General features: G+C 40.9%; 2 protein-coding genes and 1 long non-coding RNA gene across 3 annotated transcripts; 1 reads left to right on the forward strand and 2 right to left on the reverse strand.

Moving 5' to 3' along the window:
* Positions 1-334: 334 nt before the first annotated feature.
* Positions 335-16,149, reverse strand: TSGA10 (testis specific 10). Its single transcript, XM_068180438.1, is given in 13 exon segments — positions 335-795; positions 1,107-1,362; positions 6,110-6,220; positions 8,134-8,233; positions 9,602-9,635; positions 9,638-9,752; positions 12,174-12,251; positions 12,439-12,618; positions 12,975-13,044; positions 13,046-13,124; positions 13,357-13,524; positions 15,860-15,973; positions 16,140-16,149. Coding segments are annotated over 13 exon segments (1,590 nt in total). The 3' UTR covers positions 335-520.
* Positions 16,150-16,246: 97 nt separating this feature from the next.
* Positions 16,247-19,889, reverse strand: LOC137469709 (uncharacterized). The gene is made up of 2 exons (XR_010996657.1): positions 18,995-19,889; positions 16,247-16,894 (listed from the first exon to the last, which is right to left on the reverse strand). It is a non-coding gene; the product is annotated as an uncharacterized lncRNA (long non-coding RNA).
* A 1,403-nt stretch (positions 19,890-21,292) lies between these two features.
* On the forward strand, positions 21,293-23,085 carry LIPT1 (lipoyltransferase 1). Its single transcript, XM_068182720.1, has 2 exons — positions 21,293-21,406; positions 21,607-23,085. Exon 2 carries the CDS (start codon positions 21,856-21,858, stop codon positions 22,972-22,974), a length of 1,119 nt encoding a protein of 372 aa, XP_068038821.1. The 5' UTR covers positions 21,293-21,406; positions 21,607-21,855; the 3' UTR covers positions 22,975-23,085.
* Positions 23,086-23,241: the final 156 nt, after the last annotated feature.

Below are 23,241 nucleotides of genomic sequence, written 5' to 3' on the forward strand. Positions count from 1 at the left end.
ATATATCCAAAATAATACCCAAAACTGTAATATTTTATCCTCTATAGATCCATGAAATAGAGAAGTATTGTTTTTTCAAAGATAAGAAAACTATGTAAGACACCAAGACTACATAGATAAATTAATGCACAAAGCAGGACAGGGACCATTCTCTGGTGCTGCGGCCAAATAATGTGAAATAGTTCCTACATGTTGTTAAACTCTCTTCTTGCAAAATTAAAAAATATATATATTTGTCATACTGCCATTTGGGAACCACCCATAGCACTTCAAGTAGCACCTGGAAAAATGGGGGTTGGTACAGGGGATGCAGAGAACTAGTAGGCTCTAAAGCACTTGTATAAACAACTAGTCACCTGGATTTTCACTGCAGACCAATTCAGGCATCAGTACAAATGAGTGAAGAGAGAATAGTGTCTTCAGGAAAGTGACCCACCTCATCCTAAACCAGGCCATTCCAGACGGTAGTTAATATCACTGTCTCATTCTGCTGGCTATACAGTCAACCTACACAACTAATTTAGACAGCATGTGTAGCAGCTGAACAGACTAAATCTAGTGACATGAATAGTCTCTGAACACACAGAAGATGTACAGCAGTGTAAACCCAAACTTTGTTGTTTATCTGATTAATTAGGCTAAGTCTCAGTACTATACTGCATTTCACCCCAATTAGCTGCAGGAAGCACAGTACAAAAACATATACTTGCCTATCAAAATGCTCAGTCCCCAGCTGTGTTTTGGTGATATCCAGTTCTGACTCTGAGTTGCTCTGAGGTGAGTAAATTCTTGATTCTGCACAGCACTGAGAAGTCCATACACATTAATTAGACAGTAACTGTAATTCTCTAAGCATGTAGCCATATGCAATTATTCAAAAATAAATGGACAGCCATACCATGCAAATGAGATTAAGAACATTTTTTGGAGCAAAATACAGCACTATGCAGAAGAGTCTATTAGGGTTTAACTGAGAAATCCGAAGAGGTTTTTGGTATCTTCTGCTATTAATGTAGTCAAGGCACATTGGCCATTTGAAAATGCAGCTAGATATAAAACCACATCTGTTTAAATACACTCAGAAATAATGAGAAAAACTGCAATACTCTCCTGGTCATTTACTCGCAGATTGTTTTCTACTAAAGCTAGCTGTTCCTTGTGAAACTAAATTTCAGAGATTTTCTCTTGGTTTGCTCTCTGAGACTGAAATTCATTCTCACAATTGGACACAAGTGAAGATTCCAGGTTTTTCATAGATGCTTTTTCATTTCCCAGTTGTTTTCTCAGCAGATCTGTCTCAGAATGGTTTGACTCACACTTGCTTTGCAGATAAACAAAGATTTTAAAGTTCCAGGTGTATGTCTATCAATCTTACTATTGGGGTAATCTTTAAAAAAAAAAAAGATAAAAATAAAAAAGGATCAATGGGATCAATGACAAAATTTGTTTTCACTGCAAATGAGTGGTTAGTTTTATATTTTCCCAGTCAAAATCCTTTGTAAGATTTATAAAATCATCCAATGGATATATCTTAATATAAATATACTTGATACAAATGAGAAAATGCAGTGAAATATATGGATCAAAGGATTCTGCAGACAGAATCATTAATGAAGAGGAAGGAAGTTTCACATTTTGTTGAGGCAAGAAGATATTGATTAACTGTTTGCACACAGGAAATAACATGTAGTACTACAAACTGGTACCAGCATCACCAGCAGAGTGAGATTACACTTATTTTACTTACAGGAGCATCAAGAATAAACTGGGGGGAAAGGGAAAATGAATAAAATCCAATCAAAGAGGTTAAATATCTATATATCTTTGAGGAACATAAAAAAAAGAATATCCAAAAAACCTAATATATTTCATTGCAGAGGGAATGATGGACATACCTGAGACATAGCTACATACACACATTAAAAAAATACTTCCAGAGACTGAGAATCAGGAAAAACAGTATTTGGTCAGCTACAGAGACAAAGAAAACTGCCTGTTTTAATCTTAGCATAAGTAAACTGGATGCTATTTTCCCTTCATCTTTTCATGTATGCATTATAGTCTGACTAACTGAGTCTGTTTGGGGTGCTGCAACACTTTTATCTGTATTTTACTCAAACCTAGTTTACATTAAGCACAACAATGCTCAACCAAAGGTCATGGGAAATCTGTGAACTGAGACATCTTAACAAACTCTCCACCTCTCCAGCACATTTCTCAGAAATTTCAGGAGATAACCATTTGTGTGTTCAAAGGAGGAAGATACTGGAAGAACTCAGATCATAGGCCAACAGAAGGGGAAAAAAGAGAAAAAAGCAAGAAAAAAACCATTTGTAATTTATCAAAACAAAAGTTGTTTATTTTTTCTTTTACCAGAGTACACTGAAAGGTTTCTTCATTCTGAAAGATCCAATTTTCTATGAACTGTCACTCAAAAATCTAGTTCCCTTGCAGAAAAGCAGTTTTTATATTCTACATTTGTATTTCAGAAAAAAAGAATACTGAAAACTGTAGACAGAAGAAGATATAGGAAAATAAACTGTATTAGAAACATTAAAAGAACAATATTATTCAGAATCAGGTTTAGTTTCCATTTCTGAATATAAACATGCTGCAATCTAATAAGGCAGATTATGCACTGGAATACTGTGTAAAGTAAGAGCCTTATCTGAAGGCTATACATGGCTAATGAAAGACTGCATGGTTGAAAGATACAGAAAAATCAGTGAAAATTTCCCAACTTCTGACCTTCCCCAAACTCTCAAATCCGCATTTCTGCAGTTTTCTTTCCTAAACTGTTGCTGTTCTCCACAGTGCCAGCAATCCCCTTCGCAGAAGGATCCAGGGAGGCTTAGCCATATTAGATCTCATAGAAGTTTCAGGTAAATGTCATGTGCTGGAACTCTTCCATATCAAAAGACTCATAGAGGATTTCACAAGGACACAAAAGACATCACACACGTTTGGCTGGAATGCATAACCAACTGGCAAACAACACCTTTACCCACTGCGCTTCCAAAATGCATAAAGGTTTACAGAGACTGCTGGAAGCCTATAAAGAACAAGAAATTTTCCCAGCTGGAGCAGGGGATGGATAGCTCAGTAATAGAATCACACTGAAAATACCTGAATAATCTGAGTGCGTATGAACAACTTTTCAAAGTTTATCCAAACTGAGTTTTAAAAAATGTATGTATCACACATTAATTTTGTAGGTTTTGTAAAAATCAAGGCCAACAAAAACTGATTTCTAAGGGGAATTAAGAAAATATTATAGATATTGATACTTCCTAAAATAGTTAATCGTTTTAAAGTTCCCACCAAGTTTCATTGCTAATAATCCGCTCCAGCTATTCTGCTTACCTAGTGACTAGATGTAGAATCCAAGATATCTTTCTTGAAAACAACAGTAATTTTAAGGCCTGACTTTTGAATATTCATAGTAAAGCCCTGCAAAGCAGTGAAGCAGTGTCCTTTTTAAAAAGTGTTCAGCTCATACCCTTTGAGGAGTAAGCCCCTGAGAAATGCCAAATTAAACATTTAAAAAATTGAAAAAGTGATCATTCATGATTCTAAAGTATATTTGGATCCCTTAAGTGTAACATTAACATAAACTTATTTTTCTAATATATTTCACATACCCTTTCTAGGTTCTCTGCTGTGGAAATTAAATGCTAATTTAATCGTTCTTTGATTGCATCTAGTTTAATGTAAAGTTCTGGTGTAGATGTGACATTTTCAAGTACAGACTCTCTCCAAATGAATATTTCAAGGCCCTCTGCCCATTTTCACAAGAGAGTTGCTTAAGGCAGAAATAGGAGACTTGTATGCTGAGACTTGTATGCTGCTTCTGTTGTTAAATGATACAATAATGCAATATAAAACTCTACTAAAAAAAAAATTAAAACAGCTTCCAAAATCCTACAAAATATCTCTATGTAATGGTGGTGAATTTTAAGAGGCTGCAGTAATTTATTCTACAGTAAACCTTAAAGTTATTTCTTTAAATCACTCCTGTATATAAAAATTAGAAGAGTTCTTGCTTCTGACAGCAAAATTATCTTCTGGCATTTTAAACTCTATTCCTAGAATTCTACTCCTTTTGCAAGAGTTAATAAGGTTGAAAATTATGCCATGGGCCACATTTTATTTTCAGATGAGATCCTATTATTTTAGCAATAAAATTTGGTTTTGTATGTAGATGATCTGTGAATGCTGAGATTCTGTCAGTCATATTTATACTGCTGTCACCTGTAAATTCAGGCATGACTAATGAGAGTCACATTAAAGTGGTTCCACAAGGCAGCAGAAGCAGGTCTGACTAAAAGCATTAAGAATTTTGTACATTTCAAATGACTATAACCTAGGTTTTTCCTTTTTGAAAAATGCCTGTACTTTGCCCAGTGATATTCCTGGTCAGCCACTTTCAATTCCTTAACTTCAGTGGGTGGCAGGATGAGTGTGGGATGTTAACAGAGCAAAGTGAGAGGTAAGGTGCTGTGATTTGCTTGAAGGATTTTACTAGAAATGACATCCAAAGAGATTATTTTATGGGAGCACATCACATTAATTCTAGCTCTGTCTCACAAAAAAAAAAAAAAAAAAAAAAAAAAAAAAAGGCACAAGGAACACAGAGAACTGCTGAGCACATTAGGATTTTTGAATACAAACTTCTGTGTTTTAGATATGTGCCTTGCGTGTAACTGTATGAACTGGAATATGCCATTTGGAATTCTGACCCAGTATGTTGCCATAGCGTTCATGAAGAGGCCTGTTCATTCCTATACTTAATAGCAGGCATGTGGGAAGGAATTAAAAGGATGAAATGTCTGCTAGTTTCAGGCTTGTTGGACAATCTAGAACCATGTACCAGTTTTATTATATCTTCAAGGAATGCCAAAATCTGCCACACCATCCTCCTGTGCTGTTTTGTTGTTGCTGTGTTCTCATCCACTTTCTGAACAGCAACAGTTTGGTTCCTCCAGAGTATCTAATGTTCTTGAGTAGCCCTCAGCAGCTTATGTGATGCTCAGGAAGCAGAGATAATCTGCAACAAAAATTAGAGATCCCCCAAACCATGTTTATATGCTCACAAGGTATTTCTAAAGCCACACACTATGAATTTTTCTTTATGTTCTTCTGATTTTCAAGTGGGAAGAGGCGCTTTGGGACATCTAAAGCAGTGGAAAGAAGACTAGGAAGCTCAAAGCAAGAACAGCAGGGACGGGAATATGACAGATAACAAAGTACTTGATATGATTCAGGTATGCTGTGGAGTTGTGTATGACCTAATGCCTTCAGTGGTTCCAAACCATAAGAGCATTTCGTTTTCTTGTTTTTGTTGAAATTTTTTTAAAAGATTTTTTCCCCAAGTGTGACTAGTGGAATTCTAATCATATTATTATATAAAGTAAAATGCAAACAGTTCATGGTGGAAAAATCTCCCTGAAATAGAAGTGGCATTAAACATAATTTTAAAATATTACCAGACCATTTCAAGATAATTCTCCAAGAGCTCACAGTTCTCTCTCCTAACACATAAAGCTTATTTATTTATTAATTTACAGTAAGCTCCAAAAAATAGGAATATTTACAGATCTACAGATATGGTATTAGATACACTCTTTCCACTGAAAATTCTGCCATTTAGTGAAAACATTGAGAGATTTCTCAAGAACCAGAGTTTTGCCCAAGATGAGTACACTTTAATGATCCACAGACATCTGTTAAGAATGGCTAGGTTATCATTAGACATACAAAGTATAGCAATATAATGCAGTAATATTTCTTTTTACTTCAATCCCATAAAGTAATAGAGAAAGAGTTCCAAGTCTCTGTATTATTCCCTGTCTGATTTTTTAAGTTTAATAAACACACACATGTGTATATATATATATATATATATATATATATATATATATATAAAACCACAATGAAATATTGTACATTAATTTTGTACTGCAAAAACAGCCATGAAAATGTGTCCAAAGTATTAAAACCAAATTAAGGGAATGCAAATGAGTTTTGGTTAGGAAGCAAATTCTTCTGTGGAGATATCTAAAAATTTAATTTTTAGTTAAAAACCAACAGTTTTAATTTGTATACTCACTTCAGACTTCAGCACATGCTTCAGCCTGAAAATATCTCAGTTTGAATCCTAGGCTTTCAACTTCATATCATCAAACTCAGTTTGGTACTTTGCTAATTTTTTATATAGTACCTATGAAGAAAGGTTTTTTCCATAAGGTTTAAGTATACTGCTTGTACCTTAAAAAAAAAATAGTGTGTACCTAAGGTCTACAGCTTTATTAACTATTTTTTAAAGGCTATGTGAAATGTAAATGATATGTATTTTTATAAACCAAATTTTTCATTTGTGAAAAATATTTTTTTACTTATAAATAATACTAAGTCTTCTTAGAAAGAAGAAAAATTTCAGTAAAGGAATGTAGCAGTTAAAAAGAAAAAAACAGATGTTTTATTTAGCATCTAGATTATCATAAAAAAACAGCCTGTCCCATTTAACAAGCAGAGCTCAATCAGTTCCATCTCCATTCCATTACAGTTTTTTAAAAGCCTATTTTTTTAAAAGTAGAAGACAGTTAAAAAATTCAGTAATTTAATTATTACAGGATTGCTTACATGCTAATTAATCAGATGCTTATCTCCCAGTCAGGAGAAACAAAGCCACAAGTATTAGGAGAACAGACACAAAACTTCTGAGAATTATTGCTTGAGAAGGTGAACAGAAGAAGGAAAAAGAACTGCAGAAAGGCTGTCTTGAACTGCACAGCTCAGAAATTTCTTCTGTGCAAAAATTACTAGGAGAACTCGGCTGCAAAAACGGGGGGAAGGTGTGGTAGTGTGGGGAAAGCTCTATGGAGAAACCCCCATTCCTGCCGCAAAAAGGCTGAGAGTTACTGAGAAAGGTGTTCTGGAAACTTTCCAGTAAACCCAAGCAAAGAAATGATAATACTTTAAATACTTGGAGTATTTCCTCCATTAATGGACGGGCCTGGAGGAACCAATACATATTCTAGAGGCAATCCTACAAAATGTACTTGATCCTATGAGACTGAGATTTTTTGTTTTCAACTGCTTCTATAAGCATCCAGGTGTTGCAAACAAAAGCTTTCAAAAGTAGCTGGGAGCAACAGGAAGCTGCGTTTTGTACCAGCTGACATCATCCTTATAAAGTGTGATTCCAAGAGGAGGTGAAGAAGTGATTCCCTGGTGAACCTTTGGCAGTCAAAGCCACTACCAACCTCACCTTTCCTAGGAGTGCACTTAAGAGAAAAAATTAGTATGTTTGGGAGAAAAGTTATTCAGAATGGAAGTAGTCTCACCAAAGAATTAAACACCTGATCTAAAGCCATACTTCCTCTATAATGGAGAAAGGTAAAACTAAGCTCTTTAAAAATTTGGGTGGAATGAATCTCCTGGAGGACTTCACTTAAAAGGGACCCTTAATGACATAAAAGTTCTGTATACCTGACATCAGGTACAGTTAATTTGCTCCTTTAAAACTGAGTAGCACTTCTAGAGGAAGAGAAAGCCAAGTGAGCAGTAAGGTAAGTGCACAGACCAAGTACAGGAAAACCTAAATGAAGGCAAGAAGCTGAAGAAAAAGAAGAAAATCCACATCACCCACAGAAGTGATGAACTCCTACAGGTAATAACCTAAATTTCTAGCTGCCTGGAAAACATATTGGTGCAGGAGTATTGCGTGTGCATGAGATGACACTTGAAATATTTTAACTACTTTCACCAGGAACTGCAGAGAGATAAAAAACACAGTAGATAATATAAGGCTGTATTATAACACACTATTTCAAGTATCTTCTATCCAAAAGCAGCTCTTGAAGAAACATAAATAGGTGTTGTCACTGAGACTTACACTTCCCAGACCTCTGTCACATAATTTTAAAATGCAAAAACCTTTCAATAATGAAAGAAAACAACAGTTTTGCATTCAGAATGTTAAAACTTTCAGAAGTATAGTTATTTATTTATTTGCATTCAATGCCTTTTCTATCAACCCATTAAAAAAAAGATGACTGCAGAATATGAAAATTAGCTTCTTGAATTTTATTATAAAAATTGGATCTGTCACTCACCAGTTTTTTAATCTAAATGCATAATTTTCTCTTGACTGAGTTGCATTTCACGTTTTTTCTTCACAAGGCTTCACTGAATCTCTGAAAGATTCAGTTCTGTCTTTTCATTCAATAAACTGGAAAAGCAGAAGCATTAAACAGGAGAATTCAGACACTGATATACTTCTTTTTTTCTTTTAGAAAGGTCACTAAAATTGCAAAAGACAGGAAAAAATGAGATTTTTCTGTCTATTTTAGACTGGCATATTTTATTAATGTTAAATTTAATCTCAGTGTATTGAATTCTGAATAACTGTGTAAAGGATTACAGAAAAGTAAGGGGATTATAAGAAAGTCACAAAAATAATTAAAATAAAAATCATCACCTGGGACATCCATTGGAATGCCTAACCCGCTTCAAGTTATAACCAAGTTATCTGTTCAAATGTAGTAATATTCATGATTCTCATACTGTTCAAGAAACTGAAAAGAATCATCAGTTTGGTTTGGGGGGGTAAAGAAAAAGATCTTTTAGTAGCAGTGCCTAGTCTTCAACAATTCAACAGTGTTCATAAATCCAATAATTCATTATAAAGCAGCACACACTGACATGTTTTATTCCCTAAAGGCTTTGATCGAGTCTTATCCCACTGTGCTTCTGAACATGACTGGGAACTCCAGTTGAGCAGCAGTCCATAAGGCCTACACAGAAATCCAGCTTTACTTCCTCTTATGAAAAGGCTCCAAGAGTAAGAAATGGCTCTTTAAAACTAACATGTCATTCGCTAGTCTACGCTTTTGCCTGTTTTTATTTTTAAAAAATTAAAATTAAAATAAAATTATTTATATGCTATTTACCAAAACCCATCAATCCCTGTAGTTTCTGTCAGAAAGCTCCTAACTCTAAATTTAAAGTGAATTTTACTTTTTCACCGAAGATGGTTTCCACCATATCATCATATCAATAAGACAAGAACACTTAAATATAAATAAGCAATGAAGAAAACAATTTAATGCCAAAATGAAGGATGGCTCATAAGCAGCTTTCATAAATTCCCTTCTCTTTGAGCCATATAACAGTTACAAAAACCAGTGAACATAGGTGTGGCAGCAGCTCTCTGGCTACAGAGAGAGGCACACAGCTTTCCCAGGCCTTTCTGGGAAAGGCTGCGAGAAGATCAAAGAATGAGAAACAATTCTTATATTCACTTGCTGTACCTGTAGTTGTGAACATGTGGAATGCGTTATGGAGGTTTGTTTACCAAAGGGTGGTTTCTCAATTGGCCAGTGGTGATGGTGGTTAGACTGGAGGACCAGTTAGGTCCAGGTGGATGGTAGCTGTCTATAACAGCAATGGGTTTCTTATTAAGAACAGACTAATAAAGAGATTGATCAGCCTTCTGAGAATCATGGAGGCCATGCTAATCATTACCTGGCCAGGGGCCTGCTGTGGCAACACATAGGCTGATGTTACTACTCAAATTAATGCAATTACCTACTTTTACTTAAGAGAAGCATATTCAGCTTCCTGTCAACTCACTCACTTTCAGAATCCAGTACTTTTCTTGTCAATCTTTTCATCTCGGTTTCCAAAGAATCAATGGTGTCTTTCATCAGTGCCACTTTAGACATCTGTTCAAACTGTTCACTATCTAACTATAAATATAATCAAACATTAACAGCTGAGGGGGGAAAAAAGGAGCTGATTTATAGAATTGATTTCAATTTTTACTCTGTTTTTAGCACAAATCTTTTGCTGAAGAAGAAATGTCCAAGCATCTCATTTACTCAAGGCCTGACTCAGTTTACAGAAGATAGTTGGCAAAGACCAGAAGTGTGACTTTCACTTCTTTTGAAGGTGAATCAATTTCCCATCTTTTAGATCTCTGGGAATATTTTCATTTATTCATATGAATTTTTGGTTGGTAATTATGCCCAAGGGCAAAAATTGTTGTCATTGATCAACATTAAAAGTTTTCAGGGCAAAATAACATAGAAGAAAACATTGTTATGAGTGTATGAAGGGAGAAATCATGGTTTGGCATACAACGTGACCAATAATGGCTTTAGGCCTCTATTAAGTTACATGCCTATGCCAATAACCAGGTAGAGAAATCACTGTAAAATGCTTGCATAAAGCACTATGTAACCAAGTTACCAGCATGAGGCCTTCAGGTCTGTAGCTAAAACAAATAACAGATCCAAAGCCTCTTGCACAGACTCCAGCAAAGCTGGTTTGAAATCTTCAGTCTAAAGAAACCTCTATCTTTTTATTAAAATACTTACACTTAACAATCAAAGGACTGTCTTTTTTTAATTTTTTGAAACACATCTTTTAAAGTACAAAAATTCTCACCCCATCCCTCTCCTCCTTTACCAAGTTTTTCAGTACTAATTTCTATGTAACTATAATCCAAGGTCAGGCCTCTAAAGATCAAGTCAGTAAGCTTCTGGTATACAGTAGCTTCTTCAATACTAGTGCCATAAATTTCATGTTGATGTATCACCCTCAAAGGGTACCAAAAGAACTGAAGAAATAAGATGATGTACCTAAAACAGGGCTCCCAATACTCACTACATGTCAAATGTAGGTGTGTGATTGAAGTTAATTTACTACTCAGAGCTATTTCAGCCTACAGTGTGTTCTTCATATCAGATGCACTCAATTTTATATTATAAACTGTGGTATTATATTTATAAGCTTGGCAGGATTTTAGAAGGCTGAGGCAGAAAAAGAAGATAAACCAGAATTTATAACTATAAGATCTAGAAGAAAGATATAAGGAAGAAATCAATGTTTATTTTTTTAAAAATCCACTTCTACCAAGACTGTAAGTAAATTTACGATTTATGTTCATTATATTAAGGTTTCCATTTTCTGTTTTTGTGCCATTGATTAGCAAACAATTGCACACACAAGTAACTTAAACCATATGAAATACGATTTGCCAAAGCAGTGCAATTACATTTAGCTTTGAAGCATCAGGTCTTAGTAATACAGTCATAAGATAATTCACATTTGAATAGACTCCAGGTCTCTAGTCCAAACCCCTGCTCAAAGCAGGGCCAGCTCTGAGGTCAGGCTGCTCAGGGCTTTGTCCAGTCCAGTCTTGAAAATCTCCAAGGCTGGGGACGCTCGACTGCCCTCATGAGAAGCAAGTATTTCCTTGTATTCAGCCTGAACTCTTCTAGTTTCAATGGATGTCCATTGTTGCTCATCTTTCCACCAAACACTGCAGTAAAAAGCCTGTTAATGACTTCTTGATGTCAAACCTACTGGCAGGTAGGACTTATGTCCCTCTTAAGCCACTTCTACTCCAGGTGAAACAAGCCTATCCTCACCTGGATATAAGATCACTGTGGGTAACACTGTCGAAGCTTGGTACAGTCTGAAAATCACAGAATCACAGAATGGTTTTAGTTGGAAGAGACTTTAAAGACCATCTTGTTCCACAGCCCCTGCAATGGGGGTGCATCACATCAGGTTGCTTCCATCACATCAGGTTGCTGAGTGCTCCATCCAGACTGGTCTTGAACACTTCCAGGGATGGGGCATCCATAATTTCTCTGGGCAACCTGTTCCAGGGCCTCACCACCCTCACAGTCACAAATCTCTAACTTGTACCTAATCTAAACCTGCTGTCTTTCAGTTTTAAACCATTCCCCCTCACCCTGTCACTACATGTTCTTGTGAAAACTCCTTCCTCAGCTCTCTTGCTGGTCCCCTTTAGGTACAGGAAGGTGCCCAAACAAGTCCCTGAAGTCCTCCCTTCTCCAGGCCGAACAACCCCAACTCTCTCAGCCTGTCTTTGTAGGAGAGGTGCTCCAGCCCACTCTGATCATTTCCATGGCCTCCAACAGGTCCATGTAGCTATTATGTTGGAGACCACAGAGCTGGACACAGTTCTCCACGTGGTGCCTTACCAGAGCAGAGTAGAGGGGAAAGAGTCTTGGTAAATAACACCCACTGCTGTCAGCCTGTTGTTTCCTGACAGCAGTCTGGCTGGTGCTGCAGGATTAACCAGGAACATCACCTGTACTATAGCTACAATTCCATAAATAATTATTTTCCTTCACACTGTGAATAGTAGTTTAAAGCTCTTCAATTCTCTGTTCCAAATGAGCCTTTTCATTAAACACACTTTCTTGGGAAATCTGTATCAAATAACAGCAACAACAAAATCACATATAAAACAAGTCTCAACTGACCACAGACTTATAAAGTAATTAATTCTCAGGACCAGAAGAGAAATCCTTAGCAACGTTAATTACACTGCTGGGTAGTTTTCATGTTTAAATAAGGTGTGGGGTGGGGCTGAGGTGGGATGGGACAGAATCAAACCTGTAACTGCTCCCTGAGGCTATCACGTTCTGTCGGCATCCTTTGGAAATCTGACAGTGCTGTACCCCTTCCTATCTCCATGTGTCTTAATACAGCTTGAGCTGTCAGAGGAGTGATACTTTTAGGAGTCCTGGGGCATTTTATAACTTCCTGGCAAAGCTGGGAAGTCTCCTCCTGTGCCTGTTTTTAAAAACAGTAGAATAACAGAAACATGGAATAGATAATCAATATATTACTGGGTCCTGTGGCTGGTAATGTAGAGCATCCCAGAAACTGTGTGTAATAGCGAAGATGAAGTAATCATTTGTGCACATATTCTTTGATTCAGGAAAGCATTTTTAACTCAAGACAGCACTTACAAACTTGTATTGAACTCACAGATTCAAATCACAGAATTTCCATAACTTTTTTAAAAAATATTTTTAAACAAATACTTTGAATTCTTTTTTTTCCTTTCATACAAAGCCAAAAATATACCTTTTTCTTGCACATTACCCTGTTATTTCAATTAATCACACAAATATAAATAAAATTACCTGTTCATAAAGACTGAGAATTTTGTCTCTCTCAGCTGTTAAAACTTTGAAGTTACCCTGAATTTCTGCCATGACATTCATTTATTTTCCAAGTTAACTCAAGTTCTTCACATTCTCTCAATATTTTCAAGACTTCTGGATCAAAAACCACTCCCTTAAAGAATATGGTGATATAATGTTAAAGCAGAGAAATAAAACTTGAAACACTTTCGTATTATATCTGGTTTGAAAACTTCTATTATTGGCCCATTCCCATTTTGTGCATTTTTCTCATTACAATCAACTAGTTTTTCTTCCTGGTACTTATAGCTTTAGTAGTTTAACATGAGATATATCCTAAAAAATATATTCCACCTCTTCCAAAGTGACTTCCCAACCTCACCTGGATGGACGATTTTTTTTTTAATGCTGCGACAAGTAGAGATTTATTTAGGACTGGAGAATGTGTTTCTTAATACCTTTAACAAATTCTCAGTCTCACATTTATGGCAGTCTCTGTCCTTTTCCAGTGACTAAATAAAGGCATCAAGTCTTGAAGGTGATTCCCTTCCTTTATTTCATATTCTCTTAGTAACATAACCTGCATTAGCATAAGTGAGAGAATGCATGCACTGAAATAAAACTTTTGTAATTATTGATACTTCAATGTAAAATGGATAAATATCCATCTTCAAAATGAAGATGAAGCAGATACCTAATTTAAATAAATATCCATATACTACTTTAAGGTAACTTCTGAATGTCTGTATTTTCTCATTTTTGTTAGATTGCAAATATGCCTGAATGTCCTTCTCATGTATATAACAAGAAAGAAAAGGACATAAAAGCTAAATATTAATTAACTTGAAATATATCTGTTTAAAATCAAGGGTAGATTTGTACTGGAATATCTAATGAATTTTTAAATATGATAGAAAGTAGGCCACCATGTTTGTTTAAGGTCCATGAAAGGTGAATTTTTGCAATGGAAATAAAGAAATGTGCAAGTAAGTATTATTGAAATCCAGAAAGTCATTTAAGAGCCTAAAACAGATTCTGAAGATAAACTGCAATTCTTAAATTCAAAATTGCACATCAAATCCCATTCGTTTAATAGTAAGCTAATGTAATTTTGAGTCACTACAAAGAGTAATTTCTAGAAATTGATTCCTACAATCGATTTTGGCGCATTCATACTAAAATTAATCATGTCCTAGGAGTACCTCTGATGATAAAGACAGCCTACATATCTATTACAGTCATCATCACTATTGACATATCGTGAAGATTAGGTGAATCCCATCCCAATACACTGTTCTCACTGAAAGAGGCACTCTCAAGTTCTGCAGTTCTATGCATTTCCCTAGTCCTAGGGAAGGGAACGGATCAGAGCAATCAAGCAACTGGCACCTTCAGTACCTCACTGAGCACTGAGGACTCAAATTTACACACACTTGTGAGTGAGTATTTGCTCACTCACAATACTACTCTTACCAACTAGTGAAAGAGCACTTTTTGGAAAACATGATAATATTTATCTATCCTAAAATATATACTTATACTACACTTGCCATATAGTCATAAGAATTGACTGTTGTGACACATTTCACCAGTGGAAAGAAATATGGAAGACCCAGGGAAATACAGGCCAGTAAACTCTTGCCTCGGTACTGTCAACATCATGGAGCAGATCCCCCTGGGAACCATCCTATGGCACATGGAAAATAAGGAGGTAATTAGTGGCAGTCAACACGATTTCACCGTGGCAAATCATGCCTGACAATTTTGGTGGCCTTCTACAAGGGGGTTACAGCAGTGGGTTAAAGCAAGTGATGAGGAAAAAGCAACTGCAATCATCTGCCTGGGCTTCTGCAAGGCATTTGACACTGTCCTGCACAACGTCCTTGTCTCTAATCAGGAGAGACATGGATTTCACAGATGGACCATTCTGTGGATAATGAATTAGATGGATGGTTGCACTCAAACTGGCCAATGACCCAGTGTCCAGGTGGAGACTAGTGGTGCTCCTCAGGGGTTGATACTGGGCTGGTGCTGTTGAACATCTGTCAGTGGACACAAGCTGGGAGGAGAATGGATGGAGAACAGCCCTGGGGAGAAGGACTTATGGGTGCTGGTAGACAAGAAGTTCAACAGGAGCTGGCAATTTGGCCTTGCAGACCAGAAGGCCAACCACATCCTGGGCTGCAGTTAAGAGGCATGCCCAGCAGGGTGAAAGAGGTGACCCTCCCTCTCTACTCTGCCCTCATGAGACCCCACCTGGAGTGCTGCATCCAGCTCTGGAGCTGTTCAAGAAGACACTGATCTGTTCAAGAAAGATGCAGTTCTGTTGGAGTAAGTCCAGAGGAGGGGCACTTAGCTGATCAGAAGGCTGGAGCACCTCTCCTATGAAGACATGCTGAGACAGCTAGGGCTGTTCAGCCTGGAGTAGAGAAGGCTCCAGGGAGATTCCAGTACCTAAACGGAGCTTACAAGAAGGGTGGAGAGGGACTTTTCACAAGGGAATGTAGTGATAGGACAAGGGGCAATGACTTTAAGCTGAAGGAGGGAAGGTTTGAATTAGATTATAGACAGGAGTTGTATATTTTCAAGAATTCACTTCTTCGGAGGGTGATGAGGCACTGGAAGAGATTGGCAAAAAAGGCTGTGGAGTCCCCACATCTGGAGGTGCTCAACATTAGGCTGGATGGAGCTCTGAACAACCTGGTCTAGTGGAAGGTGTCCCTGTCCATGAAAAGGGAGTTGGAACTAGGTGGTCCTTAAGGTCCCTTCCAACACAGACTATTCTATGACTCTGATTTCCTTGAGGCAGGAGTTCTGTAGGACAGAAGCCAAGCAGCTGTCATGGACATACTGACTTCTGGCTCAGTACCAGCACAACAGCTTACCTAAATAGCTTTCTAGCAAGCATGCCATCTCTGCACTTTTATTTTCTTTACTCTTGCTTTCCAAGATGATCATAATATCTGTTGTCCCATATACAGGTGTATATGACTGAAATTCTATAGGCAAAACAAAATGAGAGGTTAGAAATATTCCTAAAAATAATTTTTAAAAAGATGGATTGTAAAATCTTGTACAAAATTATCAGTAAACCCCTTTTCCTATTAATGCTGATATAAGTATTTATGACCACTGCTTTCATAGAAATTTTAATTATTTCTCTACTTGGTTTCATCTTGCGAGGTTTTTGAATAACTCTTATCTACGAAAATTCAACTTTCTGTATCAGGTTTATGATGTAGAGCAGCGTTTCTCAATAAACATTACTAAAGTCAAGGAAAGGTGTTCATATTTATTTCTGATTTTAAGTGCAAATGAATACTGAGTGACCAGTTGCTGCTACATCTTTTTGAAGAGCTTTTCTGTTGGGGAAGGGAGTTAAGCCAAGCTTCTCCTCAAGTGACACAATACTCTCTCCACACCTTGACAGATAAAAAGATTACTTCCTGAAATAATAGTTAAATTCTTCATAGTTATTTGGGGATGAAAACAGGAGGATGGATCATAAATTGGCACACTCAGACACGTGCAATACCACCATGCATTGTTGTTTTGAGTGAAATTCTTTTAAAGGATTCCTTTAAAGCACCTTTAACCCAAACCTCCCTGGCCCACACTCAGAGCATAGGCCTTACCTGTGATTAATGCAAAAGCCTCAGCAAAAGGCAGGGAAAGGCAGCATGAGCAATGCTTACAGGTCACAAGATTTCAGAGACAAAGCCAAGCCTTGTCAGTCCAGCCCCAGGAGAGAGATGGGTATTCTGAAACTGCCACAGCTGATCAGGCGGGACTGACAGTGAACTCAGGGAGCTCAGCTGAACACCTCTACTCTAATTAGGTTCATCTCTTCCAGAAATTAATATCCAAGGAGACACTTTCACAGATGAAAACTCCAGCAATTACCGCACAATCTCTCAGGCCTGACAAGAACAAAAAAGTGTTAGATAAGACTGACTTAATCTTGTGAAAATAGCTTCCTTTAATTAAAACTTATCTTCTATCCAAAACCCATCTAATTTATGTATCTATTTGTAAGCCTATGTGCCAATTGTATCATCCAGAATAAATATTATTCTTTGCACTATACTTGTTCCTTGACAGTGGAAAACATTAGCTTCACACATATGATAAACTCTGGTCTGAACTCACTCCTGATTTTTAATGCCAGGACTAACATATTACTGGTTTACAAACATCATGAATTTAAAACATCAGAGTATTACAAGGCTAATTAAGCTTTTTTTCATTCCACCAACAAAATAATTTCAGAGAAATTGCTTCTTATGTTTCCTTATGTGCCAAGATAGGAGTTCTTATTTACAGTATCTCTGGCTGCACATATCTTGTTCTTGGAATAGCACAGACAGGGACAAGCAGACTGGTGCCTTTGAAGAAAGTGATGCAAAAAGGGTAAGGAGGCCATGTGAACCCTGTGACTCCTACTGCCTGTTCATGGCAAGGATACAAACAGCCTTTGTAAGAGGCTGCTTTAGGTAGCACCAGAGTCAAGCAGAGAAACCAGACAAAATGTCCTCTCTTCCCTGCTAGCCACTAGCACAGGTTTTATATTCTGGAGACAGTGCAGGGTGAGTAACGGGGTTTTTTGGCAAGCAGCCACTATTAAGCACTCATGGATACAGCTTGCCTTTTCAGACATTAGGAGTGAATTATACCTCTGAAACACAATCCCCACCTAAAGCCAGAAAATAAATTGGAAGATTTTAATTTCCAGGAACAGAGCTAGAGAAACAACTCTTTTTTTTTTTTTTTCCCTTTCCCCATCCTGGATTTCTTGTAAATCTTACTTTCAGATTTTGGCATGGTGGAAGTGGAGACTCTGTATTATCATGTTTATCTCCAAAAAAGATGTGAAAAGGGCATCTCATGTTTTCACAACTTTAACAAAATTATTCTTAATGAAAATTCATTTTAGGAGTGAAATGATACATTTTATATTGGTTTTGTTCTGGTATGTCTAAGGTATCCTGTAAGGGGCATATGGTGAATTATTTTTTATATCTTAATGCTGGTTAATGCTTTGCAGAGCAGTTGCATTGCTTTTTGAATATCAAACAATGCTCTGTTGATCAAAAAAGAAATTAAATTCATATACAGGATTGTTTTCAAAACTGAAAATAATATTTGGTGTATTTTACAGATATATGATTTATACAATAGTAGTTGGGATAGAAAAAAAAATTAAATTTCCAGTCCAGAAGAGGTAAATAAATCATGATGTGCACTTACAAATTCATACTTTTTGCTTATTGTCAGAATATTTCTAATTATCTTGCTGGATTTGTCTTCAGCAAGAGGAGGACACTTATTGTTGCACATGTATTTCATCCTTCAGCTTATCAGAAACAGACCCATGACATTTTTATCTGTCCATCTAGTATTCTGCACACTTTAAATATTTTAGCAAATTATGGTTCTAACTATGAAAACAGTATTTGACTAGAGAAACACAGACTGCAACATCTCACAGTAGGTTTTTAGGGACACCCCGTGGCAAAATGACACACTGCAAACGTTCAAGAATCAAGTGCCAAAATGGAGGCAAGTGGTCCCACATTTTTCAGGGATTTTAGTAACATCAGTTGCCTCACAAGACTCATTTCCATACTTCTGACCAGTGTTAGAATGCACAGGTTTGTGCTTGCATTTTGTCAACTGCCTTCAACATTGATTTCCAGCACAATTTTATGGACAAAGTCCACATGCTTTTTACCTCGTGCATTACAGAATAGTTCACTCCAATGAAAAAGTATTACCAGTGTAATTCAGCAAAAAGCTCTGTCAATTTCAAACTGCTTTTAAAAATTCCTTTTTTTTTTTTTAAGCGACAGTACAACATTAAAGGTGCTGGCACACACATCACATCAAGCTCCTTTTAGAGTCTGTTTCTCTCACTAATCACCACCGGCACACATGTTGAGATGGTTTCTTAATTGTACTTGCCCTCCTACACCCACACAGCTCTTTGAAGGCAGAATGGAAGACAAAGGCATGTAATGTACCTTTTAGAAATACACATCAATGAACAAGAGAAATACAGCACATATTTGCCCATTGGGATACTACTGTGGATAAAAAACTACAGCTAGCACTGAACATTGTCCCACTGTGTAAGCTTAAGCACAGACAATAGCTTTTGATTAAGAATTATAGCTAAGGTCTGGTAGACTTTAAGAATGGCTTCAATGCAAATCTGAAGACAATGTGCTGCCAGCAATATGTCTAATTTTTGATCACTTTCCAGCTTGTTAATGAATTATGCTATCAACATTTAGCTTCTATATCTTCATGAGCACCACAAAGAGTGTATTTCACAAGTTTTTGTTAATGCATTTGCATTAATGCCGTCTCCTTGTGAACTCATAAAAGCTTCTAGCATCCAGAATATCCTGCAGAGAGGAATTGCACATCTGGGTCTTCCAAGAAAAATCATCAATTTTATGCATTGTGCACCGGCCTCTTGTTGCCCTGTAAATACTGTGGGAAATGCCCAAAAGTATCTGAAGCGAAGGTGTGAAGAGGATGAAGTCAGGCTCTTCTTGGAGGTGCCAAACAATAGGATGAGAAGCAAGAGCCAGAAACTGATGCACAGGAAATTCTACCCGAACATGCAGAAGACCTTTACTGTGCAGCACGGGAACAGGTTGCCCAGAGAGGGTGTGGGGTTTCCCTGACTGGGGATATTCAAGAACCGCCTGGACACAATCCTGTGCCAAGTGCTCTGGGATGACCCTGAGGCTGGACCAGATGTCCCACTGTGGTCCCTTCCAACCCGACCAGCTCTGTGATTCTGTGACCTGGTCATTCTCGCTCTCCCCGGCTCCATCCCCCGCCCAGTGCCGTGGCTGCGCTGGGACAGGCGGGATCCCGGCGCTCAGCGAGCACCAGGCCACGCTCGAAGCCGGCCGCCCTCGGCCCTGCCCGGTGCCGCCCTCGGCCCTGCCCGGCACCGCCCTCAGCCCTGCCCGGTGCCGCCCTCGGCCCTGCCCGGCACCGCCCTCGGCCCTGCCCGGGGCCGCCCTCGGCCCTGCCCGGCACCGCCCTCGGCCCTCGGCCCTGCCCGGCACCGCCCTCGGCCCTGCCCGGGGCCGCCCTCGGCCCTGCCCGGGGCCGCCCTCGGCCCTGCCCGGCGCCGCCCTCGGCCCTGCCCGGCGCCGCCCTCGGCCCTGCCCGGCACCGCCCTCGGCCCTGCCCGGCACCGCCCTCGGCCCTGCCCGGTGCCGCCCTCGGCCCTGCCCGGTGCCGCCCTCGGCCCTGCCCGGCACCGCCCTCAGCCCTGCCCGGCACCGCCCTCGGCCCTGCCCGGAGCCGCCCTCGGCCCTGCCCGGAGCCGCCCTCGGCCCTGCCCGGAGCCGCCCTCAGCCCTGCCCGGCACCGCCCTCGGCCCTGCCCGGCACCGCCCTCGGCCCTGCCCGGCACCGCCCTCGGCCCTGCCCGGCACCGCCCTCGGCCCTGCCCGGCACCGCCCTCGGCCCTGCCCGGTGCCGCCCTCGGCCCTGCCCGGTGCCGCCCTCGGCCCTGCCCGGGGCCGCCCTCAGCCCTGCCCGGCACCGCCCTCAGCCCTGCCTAGCACCGCCCTCAGCCCTGCCCGGTGCCGCCCTCAGCCCTGCCCGGTGCCGCCCTCGGCCCTGCCCGGGGCCGCCCTCAGCCCTGCCCGGCACCGCCCTCAGCCCTGCCTAGCACCGCCCTCAGCCCTGCCCGGTGCCGCCCTCGGCCCTGCCCGGGGCCGCCCTCAGCCCTGCCCGGCACCGTCCTCAGCCCTGCCTAGCACCGCCCTCAGCCCTGCCTAGCACCGCCCTCAGCCCTGCCCGGCACCGCCCTCAGCCCTGCCTAGCACCGCCCTCAGCCCTGCCCGGCACCGCCCTCAGCCCTGCCTAGCACCGCCCTCAGCCCTGCCCGGTGCCGCCCTCAGCCCTGCCTAGCACCGCCCTCAGCCCTGCCCGGCACCGCCCTCAGCCCTGCCTAGCACCGCCCTCAGCCCTGCCCGGTGCCGCCCTCGGCCCTGCCCGGCACCGCCCTCAGCCCTGCCCGGCACCGTCCTCAGCCCTGCCTAGCACCGCCCTCAGCCCTCCCCGCCGCCCTCAGCCCTGCCCGGCGCCGCCCTCGGCCCTGCCCCTGGCCGCCCTCAGCCCTGCCCGGCACCGCCCTCGGCCCTGCCCGGTGCCGTCCTCAGCCCTCCCCGCCGTCCTCAGCCCTGCCCGGTGCCGCCCTCAGCCCTCCCCGCCGTCCTCAGCCCTGCCCGGCACCGCCCTCGGCCCTGCCCGGCGCCGCCCTCAGCCCTCCCCGCCGCCCGGCAGGCGCAGCGCTCTCCCCCAGCACCTCTCACCCGGGAAGCGGAAGACGCTCCCGAGGCCGCCGGCTCCAAGGAGCCCGCCGGAGCAGGGACGGGCGCTGGAACCGCTCCGCTCCCCGCCGTGAGTAGCGCAGGGCGCCCGGCGGGGCTGTGCGGGCGGAGACGCGGCGTCGGGGACTGAGGGACGCCGCGCCAGGAACCCCAGGGAAAAGAAGGCAGGAAACCCTGACAAAGCTGGACTACGCTAAATGAAACCGAATTAGGAGGGCTGCGTTGAGTCAGGGGAAAGTTCACATTCCGTTTCTTCCTTTGATCTTTCAGGCACCAGGGACTGCGAGGAGCAGCTGCTGGGACACCCCCGGATGTGTTGTGAGGCTCCCGCCAGGGTCTGAGCGGCATCACCGGAGGAACACCGTGCCTGGGAGCTCGCCTGCTGCTGTGGGAAGAGCATGACTGTCTAATGCCCACCACTGGAATTTCGGTTCTGTCACAGGAGCCGGCTGCACTCCTGCCGCGTTCAGCATTAGTAGAGCAGGCATTCCTTCCTTCCGCTGTGCCGTTATTAAAAACATGGTGCTCCAGTCATTAAAAAACTGCCTTTGGCTGTCCTGCGTCCTCAGGACTCCAAAAGCTTGCTTCTGGAGCACAGCTAGCGGAGCCCTCGTTATCCAGTCTGTTTCTAATGATGTTTACCAAAATCTAGCTGTGGAAGATTGGATCCATGACCACATGGATTTAGAGAAGCAACAGGTCCTTTTCCTTTGGAGAAATTCCCCTGCTGTGGTAATAGGGAGACATCAGAATCCCTGGCAGGAATGCAACCTCAGGCTATTGAGGCAGAAAAATATAAAACTAGCCAGGAGAAGAAGTGGAGGAGGGACAGTTTACCACGACTTAGGTAATATCAATTTGACTTTCTTCACAACCAGAAAAAAATATGAACGAATGGAAAACCTGAAGCTCATTGTGAAGGCACTGAAAGCCTTGCGACCCCAGTTAGATGTACATGTCACTGACAGATACGACATCTTGCTAGACAGGCAATACAAAATCTCAGGCACTGCTGCGAAGCTGGGAAGAACAAGTGCTTATCACCACTGTACCTTACTCTGTAATGCAGATAAGTTTGTTTTATCATCTGTGCTAAAAAGTCCTTTTAAAGGGCTAAAGAGCAACGCCACTCCTAGCGTGCCTGCCTTGGTGAAAAATCTCTTTGAAGAGGATCCTGGTTTAACTTCTGAGATGCTCCTGGATGCCATTGCTAAAGAATATGCTGTGCAACACCAGATAAATCACCATATCACCTTAATAAACCCAACTGACGAGACTCTGCTTCCTGGAATTAGTAACAAAACTAAAGAACTCCAAACCTGGGAATGGGTGTATGGAAAGACACCAAAGTTCAGCGTTAGCACATGTCTTAACATGACCTATAAAGATTCTGTTCTTGATGTTAAAGTAAATATGGATGTAAAGCATGGAAGAATTGAAGCCTGTAACATTGATCTGCCAGAGCAGTGGCTGCCACCAGGACTGCACGGTGAACTGGTCAGGAGTCTTACTGGCAGTAAGTTTTGCCCAAACGAAACCACTACGCTTGTGACAACATTGCTAAGAGTGTGTCCACGAGACGATGAGTTGCACAGGAGGTGGAGTCTACTATGTGAGAATATGATAAGGTTAATGTGACTGGCATTTTGAAAGTGTAAGTTAAACTTCTGCTGCTTTTTTATTTAATGTATCAAAAACAAAATTAAAACAATCACTACTAAGAGAAAAATTCAGCTTGTAGAAAACAAACTGTTCAATCTTGTGCTTTTATTTAATATTAAAATTAAATTTCACCCTACCCACACCTGATGTTCCCAAACTGTGGTATTGAAACCACTGCTGACAAGACATCATTGCTGCTTGAACTAGGGAAAATGGTGGGGATATCCCAAAGTGGCCTTGTAG

Source organism: Anomalospiza imberbis, chromosome 2 (assembly GCF_031753505.1).
Source record: "Anomalospiza imberbis isolate Cuckoo-Finch-1a 21T00152 chromosome 2, ASM3175350v1, whole genome shotgun sequence".
In the NCBI taxonomy this organism is placed as follows: domain Eukaryota; kingdom Metazoa; phylum Chordata; class Aves; order Passeriformes; family Viduidae; genus Anomalospiza; species Anomalospiza imberbis.

Coding starts and splice junctions, on each gene's coding strand:
- LIPT1 (XM_068182720.1), top strand. CDS start 21,856: ATGGTGCTCCAGTCATTAAAAAACTGCCTTTGGCTGTCCTGCGTCCTC.